The sequence below is a fragment of the Rhinatrema bivittatum genome, chromosome 3 (assembly GCF_901001135.1).
Source record: "Rhinatrema bivittatum chromosome 3, aRhiBiv1.1, whole genome shotgun sequence".
In the NCBI taxonomy this organism is placed as follows: domain Eukaryota; kingdom Metazoa; phylum Chordata; class Amphibia; order Gymnophiona; family Rhinatrematidae; genus Rhinatrema; species Rhinatrema bivittatum.
Genome location: NC_042617.1, coordinates 572,079,005 through 572,103,967, shown reverse-complemented (window position 1 = coordinate 572,103,967; position 24,963 = coordinate 572,079,005). Strand labels below are relative to the sequence as shown.

The following is a 24,963-nucleotide window of genomic DNA, read 5'->3' as shown; positions in this document are numbered from 1 at the left end:
GTCAGTCAGTGGAACTTCCTGCATTTTCTCCTGAGGATATAGTGAGGCCAGGTGGCAGTGATCTTCGCCAACTTGATGTAAAACGTGTTTTACTGCATTAACTTCAGGTTACCAATGACTTCCGGGTTTCGGATCATCTTTTTGTTCTGTGGAGTGGTCCAAATAGGGGCAACCAAGCTTCTAAGACTACGATCACTCGGTGGTTGAAGGAGTCAATTTCTTCAGCCTATATCTGCAAGGGCCGGGAAGTTCCTGAGGGCTTGAAGGCTCATTCCTTGCGTTCTCAGGCTACTTCTTGGGCGGAGAGTCAATCGGTCTCCCCGCAGGAAATATGCAGGGCAGCTTCGTGGAAATCCCTGCATACCTTTGCTCAACATTACCACCTGGACGTACAGGCGCCAGTGTTTGGTTCCTTCGGTTGACAGGTGCTTCGAGAGGGATTATCTCGATCCCACCCTTTGTAAGGAAGCTTTGGTACATCCCATGGTCTGGACTGATCCATATACGTACCTGTTAATTTTCGTTCCTGTAGTACCACGGATCAGTCCAGACGCCCTCCCGTGTTCTGTCCGCTCAAACTCTTTCCTGTTTTTCCTTCTTATAGGAGTACTTTTGTGTCTTTGCATGTCTCTCTTGGATTCTCATTACAGGCACCGGAAGCATCTTTTACGATGATCTGGGGTAGTCATGCAAGAGCGATTAGTCACACAGTTCATTCAGTTGTTCTATTGTTTGATTGTTTTAACAACTTTAATAGTTATCCTGTTACTTGCTTGACCTTATGCCTTTTGCTGCTTTGACAATGGTTATACTGAAGGGCTGCAGGGTAGGCTCTGTCCTGATGTAGGATACCCTTTCAGTTTTGGGCTGTCTCCATCTGCTGGACAGGAGGCTCAACCCATGGTCTGGATTGATCTGTGGTACTACAGGAACGAAAATTAACAGGTAAGAACTAATGTTCCTATTTCTGTTTAGTCATCTCAATAGACCAATCACAATATTAATTTCTGCAAAGAAGGTTATAATTATGAATAATGGTGCATACTAATGCAATGATGTCGATATTCGAAAGCCTTTTAGACTGACAACTCAACAGTTATCCATCTAAATGGCAAGTGTGGCATATTCCGCTACTTATTCAACTAAATTATAGCTGGCTAAATAGTCATCCGGCAGAAATTTAGCCGGATAAAAAAGGGGCATTTTGGAGGCGTTCCAGGGAGAGGCTGAGATATCTGGCTAACCTAGCCAAATATCGGGTATATCCGGCTAGGTTATCCAGACCTGCTTCTGAGCAGGTCTAAAGTTATTCAGCCTTGTGTGTCCAGATAACATACTACTTAACTGGATATCTTTAGAAGGTAAATATCCCGCTGAATATACCAGCCTAAAGTTATCGGGTTGGGATAAAAAAGATATCGGGTGGGATGGTTTGGGTCAGGAGGATGGGGGTAGGCTCCAATATTCTCCCTTGTGGGTAAGTAGGTAGGGGGAAAGGGGCAGAAAGCCCAATCATGTTTTTAAGTCAAAATCAGGACTGGGCCTGGTGTACAATGCCTGCCCCTTCCTAAGTCTTTAAAAAGGTTTGGGGGCGAAACTAGGAAAGCAAGGCCTAACAGGCTTTAGTATTACACTTTGTGGGGGAGGGAAGGGATTGGCCCGCTGACATGTTATCCAGGCACATAAAGTTAGATAACTAAAAAAAAATACTATCCGGCTACATTCAACCATAGCTGGTTCGGCTTTTTTAGGATGTTTATCTGTGGGACAAGTTATCTAGCTAACATTAGCCAGATAACTTGTCCACTTACCGGCTTCCTGAATATGGACCTCAATGTGTCATTGGATGTAGATGTAGAATGTATCATCATTTTCTCATGATGTGTGTATATACCTGCAGGAGTTACAGGTACGCTGTGCAGAGGGACAAGCATTATTGAACACAGTCATTCATACCAGAGAAGAAGTCATTCCCTGGGGCATCCCTCAAATAGAGGACCGTGCACTAGAGTCTGTACAGCAAGATTGGCAAGTTTATCGGCACAGGCTTTCAGAGATCAGAGTCCAGCTCAACACCATCCTAAGCAGACTGAGGCTAATGGATCAGAAGTTTCATCAAGTAGATAACTGGCTGAAGACTCTGGAGGAGAAAGTGAATATCAGAACAGGAAGACAATCTGACAGGGCCACGAAGGAGATTCAGCTACACCAGATGAAGGTAAATCAGAGGAGTCGATTATGAACTTTGGCTGAGGGTACACCTTTGAAGAACCTCGAGACTGTTATAACAAAAAGCCATTTTACAAACAAATTCTATTGGCTGCCATCGGGTGGGACCACTGTATTGGGGATATTGGGTAACATGTTGTGTCGGCTGATTCTGTTGTCAGTAAAACCCCTCATATTTCCAGAATGTAATTTTTCAAAGCATTTTCCATGAGCAAAGCAGTGCTTTACCCATGGACAAGGACTTTTTAAAAATTGCCTTCCCTGTGTGTGGGTAAACCTATGCGTGCAGTGCCACGACCTGCACTAAGAAGAGACGTACCCCAGGAGCGGGGTTGAAGAAAGGTTTGCATTTCACACTTTTGGAAACTCAAGTGGTGTGCGCCTCATTTTTCTCAGAAAAACTCCCCATAGGAATTTGTCAGCTGTAAATGTGTGCAGGTAGTTTTGGTGGGATGATTTTCTAAACAGTGACGCACATTGTTTATCCATTGCCTTCATAATGATATCAGGCATGCAAATTCCCCATTGCCCATGGCAGACACTGTGTGTGTTCCAGCATTGCGCCTATCTGTAAATAAAGGGATGGCCCATGTGCCTGCGGGGTATATGTAAGAATACGCCTCTTCAATAAAGAGTTGTATTTTCACTTTCTCTAGCTGTGAGTTAGAAAGACTTATGTCCGCTCCCGGGTAAAGAGATATTTACCCAGGGAAAATGGCCTGACTGATAATGCCCACTTCAAGTGCCTGAGAGGGTGCACTGCTGTCACAGCACGTGTACCTTTAACCACATTAAAAAGAGGCGTTCCCGGGTTGTGTTCAGGTCGAGGGAGGAGACCTGTGGGTGCACATGGGAGCTCCAAAAGTGAGCGTGCTACTTTGCCCTCTCCCGGCCATCAGCACGTGTAGCACATGAGTACGTTGATGCTTTTAGTGCTCACGCGTTGCACCTGCTCATATTCTAAGGTTTCCCTTTGATGCGGTATAGATGCAGGCTAAACCAGCCCATGGACTTTGCTACTGAAAATGTCCCCCATTGACGTGAACTCCTGCTTGCCACAAAGCAAGTTCTATCAAACATTCATTATGCTGGAGAAATGTAATGAATACACCCCCCCATAATTTTGTGCCCGAAGTAAGGCAGAAGTTTGCCCTGTACGTGTCACTGTGATTGTGACACAGGCTTATATTTTGTAGCCCTTCCGTCATGTGCAACCAAGTCGTGACGTATCATTTTATGGCTTTCTGTATAGACAGAACAGAAGGTGTGAGTTTTTTAGTTTGAAGTGTTGTCATTATTAAAAAATAACTGAGCATCCCAGACTATGGTCACTGGAACAGAGATATTTCTCAGCTGAATAGAACTGAGACAAACAAGCAGGTGCTACATCAGGAAATTCCTGTAGCAAAGATCACCCTAAAAGGTTTCCATTGCATTAGTATTTTTTGTTTGACTCAATTAGAGGGTCTTGTTGTTTTTTGATGGATTTAAAATACAATAATCAATCCAATATTAAAAAAAAAGGAAGGAAAAGAAAACCTCAACAAACTGAAAGGTTGCTCTTCATGTTTATTGCAGAAATGGCACGAAGAAGTCATAATCTGCAAAGAGGAAGTTGAAGAGGTTGGGCTGTTGGCACAGCAGATCCTGGAAGAGAGCCATATCAGCAGCAGAATGGGCAGCCAAGCCACCCAGCTCACCTCTCGCTACCAGGCTGTTATCCTTCACCTGCTGGTATGTAGCTGGAAACCATTTGCCCATGTGAGCGCGAGGCAGGGATGCGCATTCGTTTTACACGAAATAGACAATGGCAACGAAAATGTCTATTTTGTCTTGTTTCAGGAGCACCCTGAAATGAAAAAAAAAACGGACGAAATTTCGTAAAATTGGTATTTTGAATTAGTGCGCACGAAGGGCCAGATTTTAAATCTTACCCTCGCGGGGTACATTTGTGCGCGCTACCCGGCACGCACAAATGTACACCCGATTTTATAACATGCCCGTGCTGCCGCGTGCATGTTATAAAATCCGGGGTCGGCGCGCGCAAGGGGGTGCACACTTGTGCAGCTTGCGCGCGCTGAGCCTGAGGGGAGCCCCGATGGCTTTCCCAGTTCCCTCCAAGGCCGCTCCAAAATCGGAGCGGCTTTGGAGGGAACTTTTCTTTCGGTACCCCCCACCTTCTCCTCCCTTCCCCTATCTAACCCACCCCAGCCCTACCTAAATCCATCCCCCCTACCTTATTTTGTTTTTTACGCCTGCCTCTTGCAGGTGTATCTTGCGCGCGCCGGCTGGCTGCCGGCACGCGACCCTCTGGCACAGCCGCTGTGCCGGAGGACTCGAGACCGTCCCCGGATTGGTGCCATGCCCACGACCCTGCCCCGCTCCGCCCCCGCCCTGGACCGCCCCTTTTTCAAAGCCCTGGGACATTCGCGTATCCTGGGGCTTGCGCGCGCCGCCAAGCCTATGCAAAATAGGCTCAGCGCACGCAGGGGGTAGGTTTTCGGTGGTTAGGCGCATATATTACGCGCGTAACCCTTTGAAAATCTACCCCAAGTCCGAAATTAGAGAAACACGAACTAAACACCCTCGAACCATTGTAAAAACAAAATTAAACAGATAACAGCCTGAAACAAAAACGACCCGAAAAAAAAAATCGGTGCATATCCCAAGTTGTAGGTGATTTTCATAGTCATGGTATGCCAAGCGTGTATACTGTATTCTTCCTACCAGCTGCAAAATGAAATAGGGAGTCTGTGCCTTTGTGGCCTGTTATTTCTCATTTCCACAAGGTTTCCTTTTATTCAGTAGCCACGTACAGCTTGTAATTCATTTACACACTTTAAGTGTCTTCCACATTCCTGCCACTGAATTGGGAGTCATCAAATTATGTCTCCCATGTTCGTCTTTCAGCAGCTGTGCTCAGTTGTCATTCATGCTTGGTGCTTTTTGAGGTCACACCTTTCCAGCTGTCAAACAATACCAAACCAAGAGATCAGTTCCAAGTGGTGGCATTGTTATGGCTATTAAAACATTTCAAATCTTTTTTTTTCTTTTATTGATGTTTTATTGCTTTTACATAATTACAAACATATATACTTTGCTTAGAAAACAGAAACATAAATTCTTTCATAATTTGTTCTTTACAGAGATTAAATAATCAAATATTTAGACCGCAAGCTTATCAAAGAAAGGGGGGGGTGAATATTATTTAGGGAGTCACAAAAGTTAAACAAACAAAATCGCCGAAATCAGCCTAGCAGGCTAGTATATTTACCTTCTTCCTAGAGTCTAAGAATACTCTTAGCTGTTCTGGGACATAAAATCTATACATCTCTATTATAGGTAATCACGCATTTGCATGGGTATCTTAGAAGAAACTTGGCCCCTATCATATTTGATTCCTGCTTCATAGAGAGAAAGACTTTCCTCCTTTCCCGCGTTATCTTCGATAAATCAGGGAAGATTTGGACACGTTGCCCCATGAAACTTGCTCCCATATGCTGAAAATAGTATTTCATTAACAAACTCACATCAGTTTCAACAGCCAAGGAAATAGAGGATTCCAAGATATCAGTTAAATTATTTAAATCTAACTGTGGCTGATTCCCTTCTCTAGATTTATTATATGGGAGAAAATAGACTTTATTCACAGATAGTATATGTTCATTTGGTATTCTCAGTATTTCTAACATATATTTCCTCAGTGTTACTCGAGGTTGCTCCCCTATTATCTTAGGGAAGTTCAAGATTCTTAAATTTAATCTCCTCAGTCTATTTTCGATGGATTCCATTTTTCTATTAACCACTTGCTTGTCTTGGATTAATGCATGACAAATATTCTGCATCGACTTTACTTCTTCTTGCAAAGCAGTAATTTGTTTGTATTTTCTTGTAACAAATTATCATGTTCCTGGGATACTTTATCCAACTTTCCAGATAGTGAATTTAACTGCCTTGTAAGCCCCTGAAAAGTGGGGCCAAGAGAGGCTAACAACTCCCATAGGGAGTCGAGAGTGACCATGTCCGGCTTAGGGAAGCCCTTATGCACTGGATCTCCATGCATATCTCCCAGTTCTTCCTCTGCCGTGAGTCCCCCAAATTCCTGTAAATGAAGTAACTCACCACTTCCACCGAGGCCTGGCAGGGTCGAGGCCGCAGCACCTAGCGTTCCTGAGCTTCCCGGCTCATCCGCTGTCTCCGGACCACCCCTTACAGCTTCCACTCCCTCCGACTTGATCACAGGACTCTTTGGTACTGTTTCCAACGCCGTAGTTGCTGAAGGAGACTGTAGTCCTGGCGCCACCGGGTTCCGCAAGTCAGGGGGGCTAAGAGATGTTTCCCCAGATGCCAACGACGCTCCCAAAGGCGTTTCATCAGCGGGGTCTTTAGCTTCCCCAATCGGGTAAAGTGCGGCCAGTTCCGGGATCGTTCGTTGCCCTGGTAGAGTTGAGGGTATGGAGGGATACACCCTCACTTGTCCTTTTCTCTTAGGAGGCATTATAAATTCTTTAGAAGCAGATTTCACATTTTTTTCAGAGAAATCCTTGAGCAGCTCCGGACCGCCACTGCTAGCCTGCCGCCATCTTGGCTCCACCTTAAAATCATTTTTAATAAAAAATGCTTGACCTTTGTTAGCTATCATAGGCATCAGTAACTATTTTGATCATCACCAAATAAAATGTGTGGCAAGCATTTTGTCTTATGTATTTGATATAATTAAAATTGATGTATCTGAAAGTCATTTTTACTATACAGGAATTTAAAGAAAATATAGCACAGTGAGTGCCAGTGTTTAGATATATTCAAATGAAAGGTCTTTTCGTTTAAGAAACTATGCAAAGGCTTTTTGAAAATTGCTCTTCCTGTATGTGGCTACATTTACAAACATAGTGCCACCTCCTGCGTAACTTTACGTGCATTAGGAAGAGGCATTCCAAGGAGATGGGGTCAAGGAGGGGCTTGTATTTACCACATACTTCTGAATTTTCAAATCTGTATGTCTGTTTTTTCTCAGGAATCTCTACCCACACAAAATAGCAGGTGCAAAGGTTTACGGGTAGTTTTCCTGAGATAATTTTCAAAGTGAAACTTTGGGCATACTTTCACTTTGAAACCTGGAGCAAAGTCTGCAGGTAAAAGTACTGGTAGATTGTGCACCAGTAAAGGCAGTTAGAAAATAACCCCCTAACTACTTTTGAGCATGTCGTTCTTTCTGATGGTAGAGCTTCTTGTCAATGACAATGTGTGAATTTTCAGTAAATCCTTTGATTATGTTTGTTTATGTGTCCATTGATGTGGTCGAAGACCAATCCTTGATCCCCCCCAAATGAGACCACAGATTATGCAGGTGAAACCTGTATCTGATGAAGTGGTGGAGTTAACCTGTCTCCTCTCCTTATTGTGTTCCCTTGGTTTCCATGCTTTGGATGGCTGAATGACAGAGCTGCCTATATCCGATACTGCCCACAACAATGTCCTCTCAACTGTTGAGGTCTACCTTGCAGATTTTAAAGTTGTACTTGAGGATGTCCTTGAATTCTCTCCTTAATTGAGTAGTAAAGGTCTTGTTTCTAAGTTACATAGCAAATGACGGCAGATAAAGACCAATTGCAGCACCTGCCCATTTCAGATTCTTCCTCTCAGGTTCTCTACCTTCTTGTGTAGACAAGCACATAAATTTCCCTAGCCAAACCAACGCCAGGCCCGCCCCCCTGTCTCCAATCTGACCCTCCCTCCATCCTGCCCCCATCTCTGCTCCCCCCACCCCACTCTGTCCCAAGCCGCAGCGCCAGCTCCTACCACATTCATCAGCAGAGCACAGCAGGCCTTTTCATCATTGCCTTTGACTCCAATAAGACCAACAGCCAGACCTCCCTCCAATTGTTGCTGGATTCAAGAGCAAATGCCTTAGGGAAATATGAATCAGAATGGGAAAAAGACATGGAGGGAGATATTCAAAAGGGTTTGTCTGGCTAAGTTTGGGATTTAATAAAAATGAGCTGTACTATTTCTACAATCACAAGCATGCATAACTGTTTTGTTGTATTGCATGGCCCTTCTATAGCTATGTTTACTCAAAAATACATTACTTAGGGAAGGATAAACATATTAGACTTATTTTATTGATAATATCTTACATTTTTTGATAGCTATACTTGATAGATGACAAAACTGCTTGCTTAACCTGGGGGTCCTGTTTTCTGTAGCCTGCTTTACTTTTCTCAGTGATTGCTTTAGTTCAGGGGTGGGCAATTCCAGTCCTCGAGGGCCACAAACCTGTCGAGGTTTTAGGATATCCCTAATGAATATGCATGACATACAACTGAGGCAGAGTGCATGCAAATCTCTCTCATGCATATTCATTAGGGATATCCTGAAACCCAGACTGGTTTGTGGCCCTCGAGGACCGGAACTGCCCACCCCTGCTTTAGTTCATCTGGTGTCTTTGACGATGTACTTATAGTCTGTTGTCTCCCTTATCTGGTTTACGCATGACTCCTTTCTCTCTTTCATACTTACTCAGATATACAGCAGGCTCACCTGGACATCATTTTTGGGAGATGGGGGGAGCCATAAAAATGGGGAATTTTTTCACTTACATTTCATTTTCTTAAGCATATTTCCATGGTTAACATAAATATATCTCTGGTTTTTGCAGTAGTGACCTGTTGAGCAGATATTTGAAGCAGGAGTTTAGCATTTACTAGAGATCTTTCTTGTGATATGAAAAGAAAAATGAAGTTAGGCACTGTGGACAGGTGTGAGATCATTTGTTAGGTAATTCAGTATTATAGTAGAAATGCTATACATTATGGGGGTCATTTTCAAAGGAGTTACGCATGTAAATGTGACATACTATCGTAGCAATTTTCAAAAGCTATTTACTCGAGTAAAGTGCACTTACTTGAGTAAATCCTATGGACAATTCAATGGCATATATTGTAGCAATTTTGAAAAGCCCACTTACTTGAGTAAAGTGTATTTACTCGAGCAAAAACCAGTTTTGCTCGAGTAAATGCTTTTTAAAATCTACCCCTATGTTACAACCTCAGACACTATTTATTTGTGATTATTTTAAAGGATTATGTGGAACAAAATTCCAATGTACGTCTTTCCAACGTTAGTCTGTGTTGTGGAATAACACACACAGATTGTGCAGAAACAAATGTTTTCTCCATGTGAGGAAGAGTACGGACAGGAAAGAGGGGCAAGATAGGAAGTGCAGAGTGTTGATTCTAGAGAAACTACTGCAGCAGTGTGTAACTTGAGACTTTTAATTAGAGAAAGACAGAGACAAAGACAAAATGGGAGGGGGAGGAACAAACTATTTTGTTCCTCGGAGTAGCACAGGTTTACATCAATCGTGTGGACATCTCACTACTCAGTTTGTCCAGCAATGCACATAACAATATACACTCTTCATACTGACCAATCAGAGCCTATTCAGAATGTTGCGATACATTTGATTTGAGAATGTATTAGACCAATCAGCTAATGGGTCTGGGGTGTTGGCTCATTGCATTCCAGCACGTAGTCAGGGTCCTCTGCTTCCTTTGTCTAAAAACAAGTATTCAAGAATACAGCAGAAAGAGGTGCCTCAGAAAGTCAGTGCATAATATTACGTACAAGAGTATAGCTGTGAGCGGGACAGCCCAGCATGGCGCACAGCGCACAAGAACTTGCAGACTGTCTCTTTCTAGCGCAGATTTTCCCAACCTTTTCCCATCCAAGGCACATCTCCGTTAATAGAAAGGCTGTGTGGCACGCCAGCCTTCCTGGAGCAGGCAAGGAGAGGATTCGTATGATCAAAAGAAGAGCCAGGGAAGCGCTGAAAGCCCCACCAGGCTCTCTTCCAAATTTTAAAACAAAGACAGAGAGGAGGCAAAGCCACACATGAGCCCGTCACGATGCACCAGCTCCTGCAGGAAAAGACAGAAGCCGGCTTGGCTACCGCATTTGTCTGCCAGAGCTCCTTTTCACTGCAGCTGCTCCCAACACGCAAAGCGATTTACATCCCAGTGCTCCGTGCACACTTTTGACCCTGTCTTACTCAGCCAGGGGATTTGAGAGAGGCTTTAAGGACTCAAAGTTGGATGTGCTGTGTGCATTGTGTGTTGTGTGCGCTGCACAGTTTGGGTCCTGCACGCTGCCCATTAATTACCCTGCACGCCCTGCACGCTGCCCATTAATTACCACATTCCAGGGCTCACGCTATTGCTAGAAAGAGGAGGCATGCGTGATTACACGTGTGCTCAGAAAGGAGCTCCCATCAGGTTAAGAGCCACCTTTGGCAAGGTGAGGAAAGCAGAGTCCAAGTTCTGGCTTGTATCTGAGCGCTGGGCAGAGGTGACTTTTCCGTCTAGAAATACGGTTCTAGTGACACAGAACTGCAACCTTGCCGAAGAGATGTTCATATCCTTAGTAAGATGAATGTGCTTTCTGTAAATGGTAACTTGTAGATGTTTTACAGCACATGTATGTTTTTCAATCAACATGTTTTTTGGCCTTCAATTTCTTTACAGGAACAAATTCAATTCATTGAAGAAGAGTTAAGAAGTCTAGAAGAATTGGAATCCTCAATCAGCTCCTATTTGGACTGGTTTGGAGAAGCCCAGAAAAACTTCAAAAATATAGTAGCCAGCTCTGATGCAGCCGATAAAGCAGCGATGGAGAAAAGAATGAAGAAATTAGAGGTAATCCAGGACTTTGTTACCGTATTGTGTTTTCCTGTAATCTTGCCTTTTTGTCCCAAAGAAACAGGAATTCATTACATTCTCACTGACTTTACAAAGTGTACTTGTATATGCATTTCGTATAGTTGCAGTTCTTACAGTCTTTGATAGCACTGACTATATTAGATAGAGTAGGGATGTTTTCCTCAGTTTGGAAGTGTTGTGGTAAGCTAAGCAGAGCTTTACGTGAATGTTTTCAAATGACCATTGATCATGATGTGGCTTAGAATTTACCAGGAATGAATGAATGACCTCATCTACTGCAGTTCAGACAGGCAGCTTAAAGTTAGAGTCTCGTAATTCCTTGAAGGAAACTGAACTGACTCTTCCCTATAGACATCTCTCACATGCAGTATCTCTGGTTCCCATTTGGCTATGAGGAAATGACTAATTCCATCAGCACGGGATTGGAAACACAAGGATGGATATGAGAAGAATGAGTTAGACAAGAGAGAGGCTTCAAATTAGTATCTAGAAGAACCATCATTATCTCAGATACCACCAAGATCATTTGTTGGCAGCTGTTTGACCCTATCCAGCTTTTCATTTATTTATTTATTTATTTATTTATTTATTTTATTTAACAACTTTTAATATACCGACGTTCGTATAGCACATCACGCCGGTTTACAAGTAACTCAATTAAAGGAGGAAATTACAATAAACAGGGGGCAGGGGATGGGAGCAGGCCAGAAAAAAGGGGGGGGGGGGGTAAGGGAGACAGGAGAAGAGAGGGAAAGATAGGTAGCGTGAGAGAGAGTAGCGTGAGAGAGAGTAAAGAAACAACCGTCAAAATAAGAAATAGGAGGAACTTATTTACAGAAGGAGCTATATACAGTAGTTACAATTAGGATAAGATTAATTACATTGGACACAATGCGCAATTTTGTAAATTTGCATTTAATCTAAGGGCATTTGTGAGGTATTTTGGGTGATAATCACAGAGCTAATTTTACTATTAGCTCATATCTATTTCAAGTATCAAACTGTAACAAACTTAACAGAACGTACAGTCATCTGCTTTTGTTACAACTATGCATATTTTGTTCTTTCAGGTCCTGCTGGGTGACATGGACAGAGGCCACCATTTGCTGAAATCTGCTCGTGAGAAAGTGGAGAAGGCTGTCAAGTACCTAGAGGAAAATGAAGCCGACCAGGCAAGAAAAGAAATTCATAGCCACATGGAACATCTTGAAGAGCTAACCGGCTCTATCAGGAAGGAGCACACCATCTTAGACAAGTGTCTGCATTTGGCAAAGGAATTCTCAGACAAATTCAGGGCACAGACCCAGTGGCTGACAGAATACCAAGCTATTTTGCATAATCCGGTGGAGCCTAAAACAGAATTGTACGAGAAGAAGGCTCAGCTAGCGAAATATAAGGTAACCTCATGAAATAATTGCTCAAAAGCATCAGTTGAGTAGGATGTCAGATGGTTGTGGAGTTTGCCATTGTGTCCATGTCATTATTTAAAGCAGCAGTGCCAAATACATACTCAAATTTCAGTGGATTCAAGTGAGTCCTTCCACAACCTTCTATGCTTTTGGTTGAGGTTTATGATGGACCTTAAAAGCATCCTACTTAGATCTGAATGCCGATGGCATAAATCCCCTTCTTCTGGAAATTTTGAAATCTACAAAAAATCTACATAGCAGCAGCCCTTGCCTCCTGTTTTAAAACTAAAACTCAATCCATTTGCAGCTCTTTTCCGGTGGCCTGCCCAACTATTATGCCCATGAACCCAGTTGTACCCCTGTGCCACAACTTTGAAACTATACATTCTGACAATAGTATACAAATCATTCAGTCAGCTACTAGTTCAACATGTCCCCTTGAACCATGTTCCACTGCTCTTCTGAAATGTTGTTGCACTGACATAGCACCTATTTTAACTGCTATTACAAATCTTACAATCTCACCTGAGGTGCTTCCTTCTTCCTTAAAATGTGCTTCTGTTTCCCAGTTTTTAAGAACAATTCATTGAATTCAACTGACCTAGCGAGTTATCGTCCCATTTCTTCTCTCCCTTGTCTTTCCAAAATTATCGAATCTGCAGTCTTAAACAGTTAGCTCAGTTTTATGATGAACATTCCATTTTAGATCAGAACCAGTTTGGCTTCCACCAATTTCATAGCACTGAATCTCTTCTGCTCTCTATTCTTGGCACTGTTCATCGTGGCTTTGATTGCAGTACTTGCTATATTCTTTTCTTACTCACTTCTCCTCAGCCTTCGACACTTTGGAATGGATCATACAAAATTTCTATCCCGACTCTCTGAAGTTGGTACGATGGGTTCTCTTCTTTCCTGGTTTTCTTCTTATTTCTTAGAACATTCTCAATAAGTCAAATTTAATGGTTTCATTTCATCTTGGGTTCCCATTACCACAGGCATTCCTCAAGGCTCTGCACTATCTGCAGCTCTTTTCAGTGTTTATTTAATGCCTCTCTGTCATCTCCATGGGCAACTTGGAGTGATGAGTTGTTTTGGTTTTTCTTTTACTTGCTTTTTCGACTATAGTATTTATGTTTTTGTTTTCGGCCAGTTTTGTTTTAATGTATGCTATCACATTGTTGCTATGTTTTTATGAATATTTTGATTTGTACCCACCCCGACCATTGGAAGGGCAGGTAATAAATGATTTTAAATAGATAAACAAATTCTTCCCTGCCATGTTTTGGTGGATCTGCTCTACATATGGACCCCAGTAGGTGCACTTCTCTTGCTTTTCTAGTGTATGTGCTTCCTTAGCAGTGTCCACTGGCTAAATACAAAAAAGGAGGTATCTTAGAGATGTTGTTGATGCATAGGGCCAGAAACAGAGAAGAATGCATGACAACTGCAGATCAAAGAAAGGCTACTCATGAGGAAAAAAAGACTCACATAGAAAACTGAAAGGAATTAAGAGATAGGGAGGACACATTTCAAAAGTTTTTAAACAGATAAACAGGTATTTTACCTGTGAAAAATGCCTTTTGAAAGTTGTCCCCCCTTTGGTGCAGGTAAAAGTGGGAAAGAAGCTGGGGTGGTGAAGGCAATGCTCACATGGGGATTTCATTTTAAAATCGTTAAACATAAAGGGGCAGATTTTTAAAAAGTACGCACGTGTGTACTTTTGTTCGCGCAACCGGCGTGAACAAAAGTACATCGGATTTTAAAAGATACATGCGTAGCCGCGCATGTATCTTTTAAATGTATCTGGGGTCGGCGCACGCAAGGGTGTGCAAAATCAGCAGCCTGCGCGCGCCGAGCCGCGCAGCCTGCCTCCGTTCCCTCCGAGGCCGCTCTGAAATCGGAGTGGCCTCGGAGGGAACTTTTTTTGTCCCCCCACCTTTCCCTCCCTTCCCCTATCTAACCCACCCCCCAGCCCTAATTAAATCCCCCTCCCCTACCTTATTTCGTTAAGTTACGCCTGCCTCTGGCAAGCGTAACTTGCGCACGTCGCCAGCTCCCTGCCCCGGCACAGGCCGCTCTGCCAGAGCACTCAGCCCCACCCCTGGACCACCATCACGCCTCCAGCCCCACCCACGGACCGCTGCCTCGCCCCCGGACACGACCCCGAACGCCACACCGCCCCCCGACACGCCCTCCCCAAGCAGAGCCCCGGGACTTACGCGTGTCCCATGGCTTTGCACGCGCCGGCGGCCTAGCATCATAGTGGATAATACTTTAAAATTGTCTGTTCAGTGTGCTGCAGCAGCCAAAAAGCAAACAGAATGTTAGGAATTATTAGGAAGGGAATGGATAATAAAATGGAAAATGTCATAATGCCTCTGTATTGCTCCATGGTGAGACCGCACCTTGAATACTGTGTACAATTCTGGTCGCCGCATCTCAAAAAAGATATAGTTGTGATGGAGAAGGTACAGAGAAGGGCAACCAAAATGATAAAGGGGATGGAACAGCTCCCCTATGAGGAAAGGCTGAAGAGGTTAGGGCTGTTCAGCTTGGAGAAGAGACGGCTGAGGGGGAATATGATAGAGGTCTTTAAGATCATGAGAGGTCTTGAACGAGTAGATGTGTCTCGGTTATTTACACTTTCAGATAATAGAAGGACTAGGGGGCATTCCATGAAGTTAGCAAGTAGCACATTGAAGACTAATCGGAGAAAATTTGTTTTCACTCAACGGACAATAAAGCTCTGGAATTTGTTGCCAGAGGATGTGGTTAGTGCAATTAGTGTAGCTGGGTTCAAAAAAGGTTTGGATAAGTTCTTGGAGGAGAAGTCCATTAACTGCTATTAATCAACTTTACTTAGGGAATAGCCACTGCTATTAATTGCATCAGTAGCTTGGGATCTTCTTGGTGTTTGGGTAATTGCCAGGTTCTTGTGGCCTGGATTGGCCACTGTTGGAAACAGGATGCTGGGCTTGATGGACCCTTGGTCTTATCCAGTATGGCAATTTCTTATGTTCTTAAGATATGATGCCTAGACTGACCAAACCACAACACAGTTTATGGATAAGAACTCTTTAGTAGCTAAATATGTAATTTTATCTAATTGGACCAAAGAGGCCCCCTACTTTGCTGGCCCAGTGGCAGCAGTGGATCCATAGGTTGTTGAGTATGGAGTATTTATTCTTTACCATCTCAATCTAAAGCTTTCCTACTTGATTTATGACTTTTAATTTTGGGTGTTACTGTGTTATCTCGCTATTTTCCTCTATATCATAAGCATGCATTTTTGCTTATCCTCTATCTGCTCATTAGAGTTGAGTGACTGGTTCCTTGAGCAAACATTCTAAACTGCAAAGTCTTACAAAAATTAGGAGGAAAGAGGGGAGGATGGAGTAAATAGGAGGAAGAACCTTGGCACTGTTCAATAGGGATTTGCAAAGCCCAAACCTATATTTCCCGCGGTTCGGGCCTTTAGAATTCAGGGAGACCCAAATTTCGTTTTAGTGCGCACTAACTTCCTTCGGGTTTCGGGCTCCTAATTCGTCCTGGATGAATGCACATCCTTACTGTTCAATATTATTCAATTTCAATCCTGTATTTGACATTGCAGTCTAGATTCAAATTTGATTATACCTTCTTTCTACTCTACTTGATATGCTGTTATTGTACTGATTGTTATACCTTGCCAATAAAAATTGCTGATACGAAAAAAGGCCTGACTGATGAGTAAAGGTTGTATCTATTTCATATAATGGGAGTAGTCATGTATTTGGCGGGGCTCCTCTGGGAGAGAATTCCATAGGGGAGGTGCTGCTCCTGAGAAAGATCGGTTGTAGGTATCTGTTCTTTTGACTTCTTTTGTTGCTGGAGTTATTATGGAGGTTCCAAGTGCAGATCTTGGTGGTCTGGAGGGTATGTGTAAGATTGGCCTCTCTCTCAAGCAGATAGGTCCACCTCCTCTTAGAGTCTTGAAAATCAATGTCAGGGTTTTAAATTTGCCTCTTTAGGGTAATAAATGCAGTTTGCATAGGACAGGTGTAATATGTTTATGCAGGTTACATCCTTCTCTCAGTTGTGCAGTGGGGTTTTGTATTGACTGGAGTTTATGGAAGGTATTTTGTGTTAGACCCTTGTACAGTGCATTGCAGTAATCCTACCATATGGTTATCATGGATTGAATAACTATGAGGAGGCTTTTCTTTTTGATGAGCAGTCACAGTCTTTGCAAGTTATGATTTTCTAAATGGCAGCTCTTTACTGCTGCCTGGATTTGAGGCATTAAGGTAAGTTCTGAGTCCAGCAGGACTCCCGAACTTTTTATCTGTGTTTATAGTGGGAGCTCATAGGTTCCAAAATGGATTTTCAGATCTGACTCGTGCCTGTGCATGTTTTGTAGAGAATCTTCATTTTGTTGGGATTCAGATGGTTTGTAGTTTTTAGTCCATTCTTGGATGACTGTGAAACACGTACTTAGCTTATTTATAGCTATTGATTGTTCCGGGTGCATTGGTAGTACGAATTGAATATTATCCACATAGATGTAGGATTTTATGTTGAAAGTTCAGATCAGCTCTGCTAGTGGTCTGAGATATATGTTGAAAAGTACTAGTGAGAGTATGGAGCCCGGAGAGTGCCACTCTCTTAAGATCCAGGATACTGATGAGATGTCAGCAAAATGTACACTTTGTTGCGTGTGAGATAGAAAGGAGTTGTTCCAGGTTAGGACCTTTCAACTTGGGCTAATCTTTGCAAGTCATGTTACCATGATGTTCTGATATACGTGTCAAATAGCACTAGAACTGCTGCCTGGCTTCTATTATGGTATCTCAGGAGATCATGTGACAGGATGATGAGGACTGTCTCTATTTCATGGTCTTGTCTGGATCCTGATTGACATGGGTTCAGCCAGTTTCTTTCTGCTAGCCAGTCATCTAGTTGAGTTTGTATTGTTTGTTTTAGTAGTTTCCCTAGAAATGGGATATTTGACACCAGGTGGTAGTTTTCAGGTTTATCTGGATCCAGAGTGGCCTTTTTTAGTAGTGACCACACTATGTCATGTTTTAGATCTGTAGGTAGCAGTCCCTCAGGGAAAGAGGGATTGATTTACAAGGTTGGATGCCCAGGTTGTGAGTCTTCCACTTGCTAACATCATTAACTTGGGCACCGGTCAAGGATGCAGGCTGTTGGATGCAGGGTGGCCAGAATCTTTTTTATATCATCTTTATTGATGGGGGTAAATGATTCTCGATCCTCTAGTGTATTTGGTGGGGGTTGAACTTGTCTTGCTCTCTGTGTGGGAAATGTCTTGATGGTGCAGTGGAGATCTTGATTTTGTTTTCAAGGAAGGAGGTAAATTCATTTGATGTTAGTTTAGGTGTAGAGGTATGATTCTTTTGATGTGGGGGTTATAGCACATCGTATACTATTTTGAATAGTTTCTTGGCTGGGTTCAGTGCTTGTTTAATACAGTAGAAGAAATATCTCTTTTTGACCTTAGTTATGGCCTTGCAGTAGTTTGTCATGTTTAATTTCCATTGTAGTCGTTCCTCCTCGAGGAATGTTTTGTGCCATTTCCTTTCTAGTCTTTGCCCTAGGGCTTGAAGTTCTTGGGAATACCAAGGGGAGTATCTGTGAGGGGGGCATAATACTTTGTGGGGCAGTTTTATCCAATGCTTTTGCTAGGTTTTCATTTCACACATTTTCTTGGCCTGCTGCAGATAATAGTTTCTCATCCATTGGGGGAAGGTTGAGGATCATTTCAGGCTCTTGTCATATGCACCTGTTTAAAGTCACTGCATCGAGAGAACTTAATTAGTGAGTGATGGGTCCATGAGAGTGGCATTATCTTAATGCCTATTCTGTGTTTTATACCCCTATGTGAAGGATCAGGTCAAGATTATGGCACTTCTCATGTGTAGCAGATTTAACAGCCTAGTTAAGACCAAATGACGTCATGTTGGCAATGAAGTCAGCCATGAACAATGTTGGGTTTTCTAGCTAGAAGGCATTCTGATTCTGATTACTGAGGGAGTGGGATTTCGCATAACCTGATGCTTCAGAATAGGATTGCTACTATGCATCTTCCTGATATGGGTTGGTATGGGATGGAGAAGACCTCTGAACAAAGTTTGTTCAGTGAGACTCCTCCTGCCTCCTGTAACCATTTTCAGTTATCCTTAAGATGTCTAAATTTTGTTCATTTATAATGTCCTGGATCATTGGGAATATTTTGTTGATTGATGTGACTTTTACTAGGCCTATATGTGTATACATCAGGTGTGATGGGTTGTCTTGTGGGTGAGTGGGTGGTAACCGTGACCGTGTCAGTAGGCAGTTGATGCTACTCTTTGTTCTTATCCTTTGCTATTTCTATGTTCTGAGGTGCCCATGATTTCCACTACCTATATCACTAGGATCTCAGAAGTTTCTGAGTTTGTTGGCTGAAACATATTTTGAATCAGCGATGGGTGTTGTAGTAGACAGTCTTAGAGGCTTGCAGAAGGGTCCTTCATAGTGATTTTGCTAAGCCTATATGATTGGATCTCAAGGAGCTTGCATTGAGACCTCTGTGCTCAGTTACTTTGTTGGTTACTCTTTAATTGAAAGAGGAAGATCATTCAAACTATTCAGAGCATTTATCTGGTATTTGTTATTGCTGTTGAGGGTATAATATATTCAGGACATTTAAATGACCTCTTTATGAGAGATAATAGTATGTTCAGAATATTTAAAATGAGAGGTATAATAGGTATTTGTGGAAGGAAACAAAGGACACAATAAGAAAACTACATTGATCTGGTTTTTTGCATTTTCAGTCAATTCAACAAACAGTACTATCCCATGAGCCTTCCATAAAACTGGTGAATGAAAAGGGAGAGGCTCTTCTTGAGCTGGTGAATGACGTTACCGTTGGGAGCAGGATTCAGAAACTTCAGGCTGATTACCAGGACCTCTGCAATTCAGCAAAGGTAAGGTAAACCCGATATTAAGAACGAGTTTATGCTGTAATTGATTTATGCAGTGTTTCCCAGGGACTCCATAGCAGATCATACAAGGGGATCTTTTAGGTGCTACCATTCTTATAAATCTTGCACCAAAGATGCCGCAAAGTAGAAAGGAGCCGAGGGTGCATCGCTTTTACTCCCAACCCCAGGTGTTCTGAACCCAGAATGGCCCCCAACACCATAGAGCAGGAGGGAGAGCATGAGCCCCAGAACTAGAGGACTGGCAGCAAGGTAACAGCAAAAGAGTTGCACTCCCTGCTCCGTCTCCATACCCAGGGTGCCCTTCTGTTCTAAACAGAAGCATCTGCCATGGAGCAAGGGACAAGGGGTACAGCTTCGTGATGCTGCGTCCATTGCTGACGCCATAAGGTGAGATGATGGGAATGAGTGGAAAAAAGTGGGTGTAGGGCTCCATGTGCATAAGGTGAGAAGATGGAGAATGAGACTGAGGAGGGATTAGAGGAGAAGAAAAAAGAAGGATAGGGGAGAGCAAAGGAGAGAAGATGAGGATGGGAGGGAGCAAAGTGAGAAGGGGAAAAGGAAAAAAAGGGAAGGGGAGTTGAGAAAAAAAGAGGAAGGAGTGGGAGAGAGATCAAAGCTGCATCTGCCCTCCTTACCAAAGCAGCCCAGCTGGACGTAGCTTCCGTCTCTGAAGTGGCAAAGCTGAAGCCACTCTCAGACTGTGTTTTTTATTTTGCGTTTTGTTAATTGTAGTTTGTTTTGTTTTGTTTTGTTTTTTTGCTTTTGTCTATAGGTTGTTTTATCTTTGTGTCACCAGGTTTATATTTCTTTAATTTTTTGCGGGTTTTTACAGAGTCGGTTTCCATTTATTTATTTATTAAGGTGTTCTCTGTAGAATTTTACATTTTTGATGATGAATGTAAGCAATAGTCTATTAATCACAGCACATTACAAACACTTACTCACAAGTGATGTCATGGTTGACTGTGATAATGCTCCAATGCATTTAGTCAGGTACCAACCATGAAAACCCTTTACTACTTTAGTTATTTGCGCATAGGAGGTCAAAATTCAAAAGGCATTTAGACAGATAACCTAACTGTTATTCGTCCAAATGGCATAGCCGGCTGTATTCACCCCCTTATCCGGCTAAATTCCGGCTGGATAATTAGTTACCCAGCTAGAAGGGGCGTTTTGGGGGCGTACCGAGGAGGGGCCGAGTATCGGGTGTATATCAGGCTAGGGTAGCCCTGCTTCAGAGCAGGTCTAACGTTGTGTGGCTGGATAACCGAATCTCTTTAAAAGGCACGTGGACAAGTAGCACTGTCATAACAAGGAAAATGGGGAAAACTTTCAAATCTAGGGGGGGGGGGGGCCTCTGGAGCAGTCGCCGTCTTTCCCACCCTCAATATCTTACGAAGGCCCTGTCGGCCGTTCTTGTGTCACCCTCCCCCCCCCCCCAAAAAAAAACACGTTTCTGGCAACAGAGGCTCCCTGTGCCGGATTAAACAAATTTTTTTGACTATTTTTTGAACACCCTGCCCCCTCTCTTCCCTCCCACCCTCTCCATTCCCCCCCCCCCCCAGTACCTTCTTTTTCTTTGCCAGGACCCTCTGCCCCGCTCCCGGCACCTCCCGCTCTGCTCTAAGACAGGCCGCGCTGTAAACGTACATTTAATGTAAGCTCACCCTCCCAGCAGTTGGGGGAAGGGGGGGGGTAGCCGGGCTAAATTTCTCTGGTTAGCGGGAGGGGGCAGGATATGCATAAAAATAGGAAAAGAACTAAAATACGGCGCAGGGAACCTCTGCTCCCAGAAACGTTTTTTGGGGGTGACGAGAATGGCCTGACAGGGCCTTCATAAGATATTTGGGGGGGGGGTGGGGGGGAGGAAGCAGATTGCTCCGGAGCCCCCTGGGTTTGAAAGGTTCCCATTTTCCTTGTTATGACAGTGCTAATTAGCCGCATATCTTTTAACGATATACATTTAAGTAGCACGACATCCAGCCACGCATGGCCGCATACCTTAAAAACATAAACGGCTACATGCAGCCGGATAACTTTAAGCGAGTATATTCAGCGGGACGTTTATCCCGCTGAATATACAGGACAAGTTATGCAGCTAACTTTAGCCGGATAACTTGTGTACTAAGCACCCTACTGAATACGTACACACACACACACACACATATATATATATAGTAACTAATGGAATTTAGGCAATGTAAATTTGAGTATAAGTACCCTAGAAAGCCTCCCAGTAAGGGAAAAAAAACCCCAGTGATGTATTGCGTACAAAGGCAATATTGCAAAAATTAAAAGATTATTTTATTAATATATTCCACACAATGAAATAAAATAGGTGAGCATGAATAAAAAAAACACAATTCTGAATCACATCAAGCTTAATACCATTGAAAAAAACTGTTCCTGTCTAAAATACCTAAGTCACTTAATCAGTGAGGTGAGAGATGTAAATGTATCAATAATGTGTTACAATACCAAAGTTTAACAATGAATCTAGCACAGTGAATTAGCTTTGTTTACAGCACAGTTAAATAGCTTTGTATACTGTTAACAACAAATGGTTAATAAGTAGCAGAGTATTTTAACTCATGAACAATGTATAATAACAAAAAGTACCTCTACCACGAATCCTCTACCTAGGCTTGAACAATCCATAATATGGTGATGTTATTTTACAGGAAATAAAATACAGGCTTTACAGGAAGTAAACAGATGAAAGCCTGTTGCTTTCATCTGTTTACTTCCTGTAAAGCCTGTTGTATGTAAAGCCTGTTGCTAATTTATTGTTTACTGTAAACCGAGGTGATGTATATTTTTTACGTGCCGCAGTATATAAGAATCACTAAATAAATAAATAAATGTACATATTCATATGTCCGTTATATAAAGCCATTTACATGTGTTTTATTCATAGCACCTGCCAGGCTTGCAGTGAAAGAAAGCTTATGAGAAATTCTAAATCTAGTAAAATCTCCCTTTGACTGTGATCAAATTTCCCGGGTGTTGTTGTAAAGACCGCAAGAAAGCCCTGTTTTGCATGAACCAGCTTCCTCAGGGGGAAACCCTTGGAGCAAAAGTGATCACACAGTATGGGCGCCGTTGACGCAAAGTTAGATGCACGAGATGAGAGCATGAAATGCTGGCAGGATGCAGCCTGTAAGGGATTAGGTATTCAGAGGTAAAGTTCACACCAGCTGACCTGGAATTCCTGAAAGTCAGAGACGAGTGCCCAACGGGGGTTACAGGTCCGCAGACAAGATCGCTGATCAAATTGCCCTTTTCTAATCGGGCAGGGGGTGTTTATGAAGATGCCAACGCCGATCACACGATATGACGGCTCTCTCTCTTAAATACCGATTTGAAAAAAATACACCAAGAGAAACCGGCAAGAGTCTACGGGTTTTACAGGTTCCCACGACAGAGGCTGCGGGAGGAAGGTCAAAAAGTTAGCAGAAAATGGCCATCACAAATGATGGGCAGAAAAGGCTCCTGTTGCAATGAGTTTCCCTGGCCCAGCCAGTCCAGCTGCCTCGCCGCCCAACCTCGCTGCGACGCCGCTGGACTTGCCCTTGCCGCTGTCTGCCAGAGTCTGGGCCTTTCGGATCGCTGCCAGATGTCTCCGTGTTGCTATCCGCCGGGGCCCAGGCCGCCTCCCCGTCTACCATGCTCTTCCACCGTCTGCCAGGAAGGAACTACTCTCCTGGGCTTCTGCCTGTTTCAGTGGCAGCCTGTGCCTGCTACCCCTGCTTCTGCACCTCCTGACATGACCCTATGTGCACAGTAACATCAGTGCGCGCATGGGCATGCCAGTATATCTGGAGGAAGCGGAGCCCTGATCTTAAATACTAGTCAGTTAGCTGTGCACGCACTGCCTCTGCTCTGCATATGTGCACACAGTGCTGCCAAAATAGATAAATATCACCTGAACACAACTAGCTTGCATTTATAGCGGAGGACATATACAAATTTTGGGGCACTTTTTCAGTTGCTAGTTGAATATTCAGTGGTGCGGCTATGCCACTGAATGTAATCAGCTATATCAAAGCTAGACAGGTAAGTTTATCCAGCTAACTTTAGGACTGCTCTCTGGCTGCATAGCCACATAACTGGCCCCAGCCCAGAATGCTAACGCCCCACCTCTGACATAGCAGGATAAAGAGCAGGTTTGCATAGTGAGATTTTCAAAACCCAGTTGAACGTAGCCAAGCAAATGTGCAGAATGTTGACCTGCTTGCTTACTTTTTAATCTTGTTGATGCAATTCATGTGGATTCGTGCAGGCATATGTTGCGAGCCTGGAGGTAAAAGTAAAGGATCACGAGTGCTACAACAGTGAACTTCAAGAAGTGGAGAAGTGGCTGTTGCAAATGTCCAGTAAACTGGTCGCACCCGATCTCATGGAGAGCAACAACCTAGAAACAGTGACCCAACAATTAGCCAACCACAAGGTGAGGCTGACGTTTATACAAGTTTTGCATCTGCTGACACAGAAATCACATCAAAAGTATAGTTCTAATTGGAGCCCTTTGAATGTTTGTAGGCCATGATGGAAGAGATTGCTGGATTTGAAGACCGTCTGAACAGCCTTAAGAGTAAAGGCGATCATTTAATTGTCCAATGCGCAGAATATCTTCAGGCTAAACTTAAGCAAAGCGTCCAAGCCCATTTGCAAGGCACGAGAGACAGCTACTCTGCCATCTGCAGCACAGCTCAGAGAGTACGTACTGCTCCGTTGGGTGCGCGCGCATGTCTGTGTTGGCGGGAGGGAAGGGCCAAGCGATTGTAATGATCCTGTACAGCAGAAGCGGGACATGACGCCTTGATCTTCTCTGACTTATAAAGTGGCACTCTGTTCTTCTCCAGAACAGATAGTATGATGGTGGGGGGGAAGTGCAGCGTGCTTAGGCAAGATCTGCCTCCTTAATTACTCATGGGACAGTGAGGTAATTCAAGTCTTATTTTGTTTCTCCTTGCTTGGCTGCTTGGTAAGTGGATCTTACTGCTCTTCGTGGGTGGGTGTAAGGCACTCAGCTTTGCCTCCTGCTTTGGATACCCCTGGGTATATGGTAACAGCTGTTTTGCTCCATACAGCACAAAAGCCCCGTTATCCAGCATGCATGGGGAGCAATCCCCGCTGTTAATTGAATGTGCCAGTTATCTGCTTCCTGCTCCCAGCAGCAGCCTTCAGGAATCATAACAAAAAATAAAGCCACGCTACTAGGTGCCAGCTAATTGAGATGTCTGGTGGATTGAGTACGGGATAATGGGTCGTTTACTGTACTTAGTCGTGGCTTATTACTTCCATATGACAAGAGCTTGGCGTGGAGAACGCGTAGACTAATTTTATGCATCCAGAACTTAAGCCAGCCATGTTTGGATGCGTAAATAATGCCAAAAATATTCCTAAACCTAGGCGACTAAAACTTAACCACTTAGAATTAACCTCAGCTTTTGGGTTCCTAAATTTAACTGGCTAGTGCTGAAAATTAGCGCAAGCTGGCTAAACCCTCTGCCAGCCACCTCAATTAAATCAAAAGTGTGCGGGCTTTCTTCTGTGCCATTAAAATTGTTGGTTTATTTGCGGCAGGGAGTGGCAGGATGGCCGACAAAGTGAAAA

The 24,963-nt window shown here is 43.3% G+C and overlaps 1 protein-coding gene across 1 annotated transcript in view; it reads left to right on the top strand.

Annotated features, from left to right (window-relative positions):
* The window catches only part of SYNE1 (spectrin repeat containing nuclear envelope protein 1), a 966,955-nt gene that overhangs the window by 599,176 nt on the left and 342,816 nt on the right, over positions 1-24,963 (top strand). The window contains 7 exon segments of the mRNA XM_029596918.1: positions 1,901-2,218; positions 3,808-3,963; positions 10,752-10,922; positions 12,017-12,343; positions 19,174-19,326; positions 23,627-23,794; positions 23,887-24,063. Of these exon segments, the coding sequence (XP_029452778.1) occupies positions 1,901-2,218; positions 3,808-3,963; positions 10,752-10,922; positions 12,017-12,343; positions 19,174-19,326; positions 23,627-23,794; positions 23,887-24,063 (1,470 nt within the window).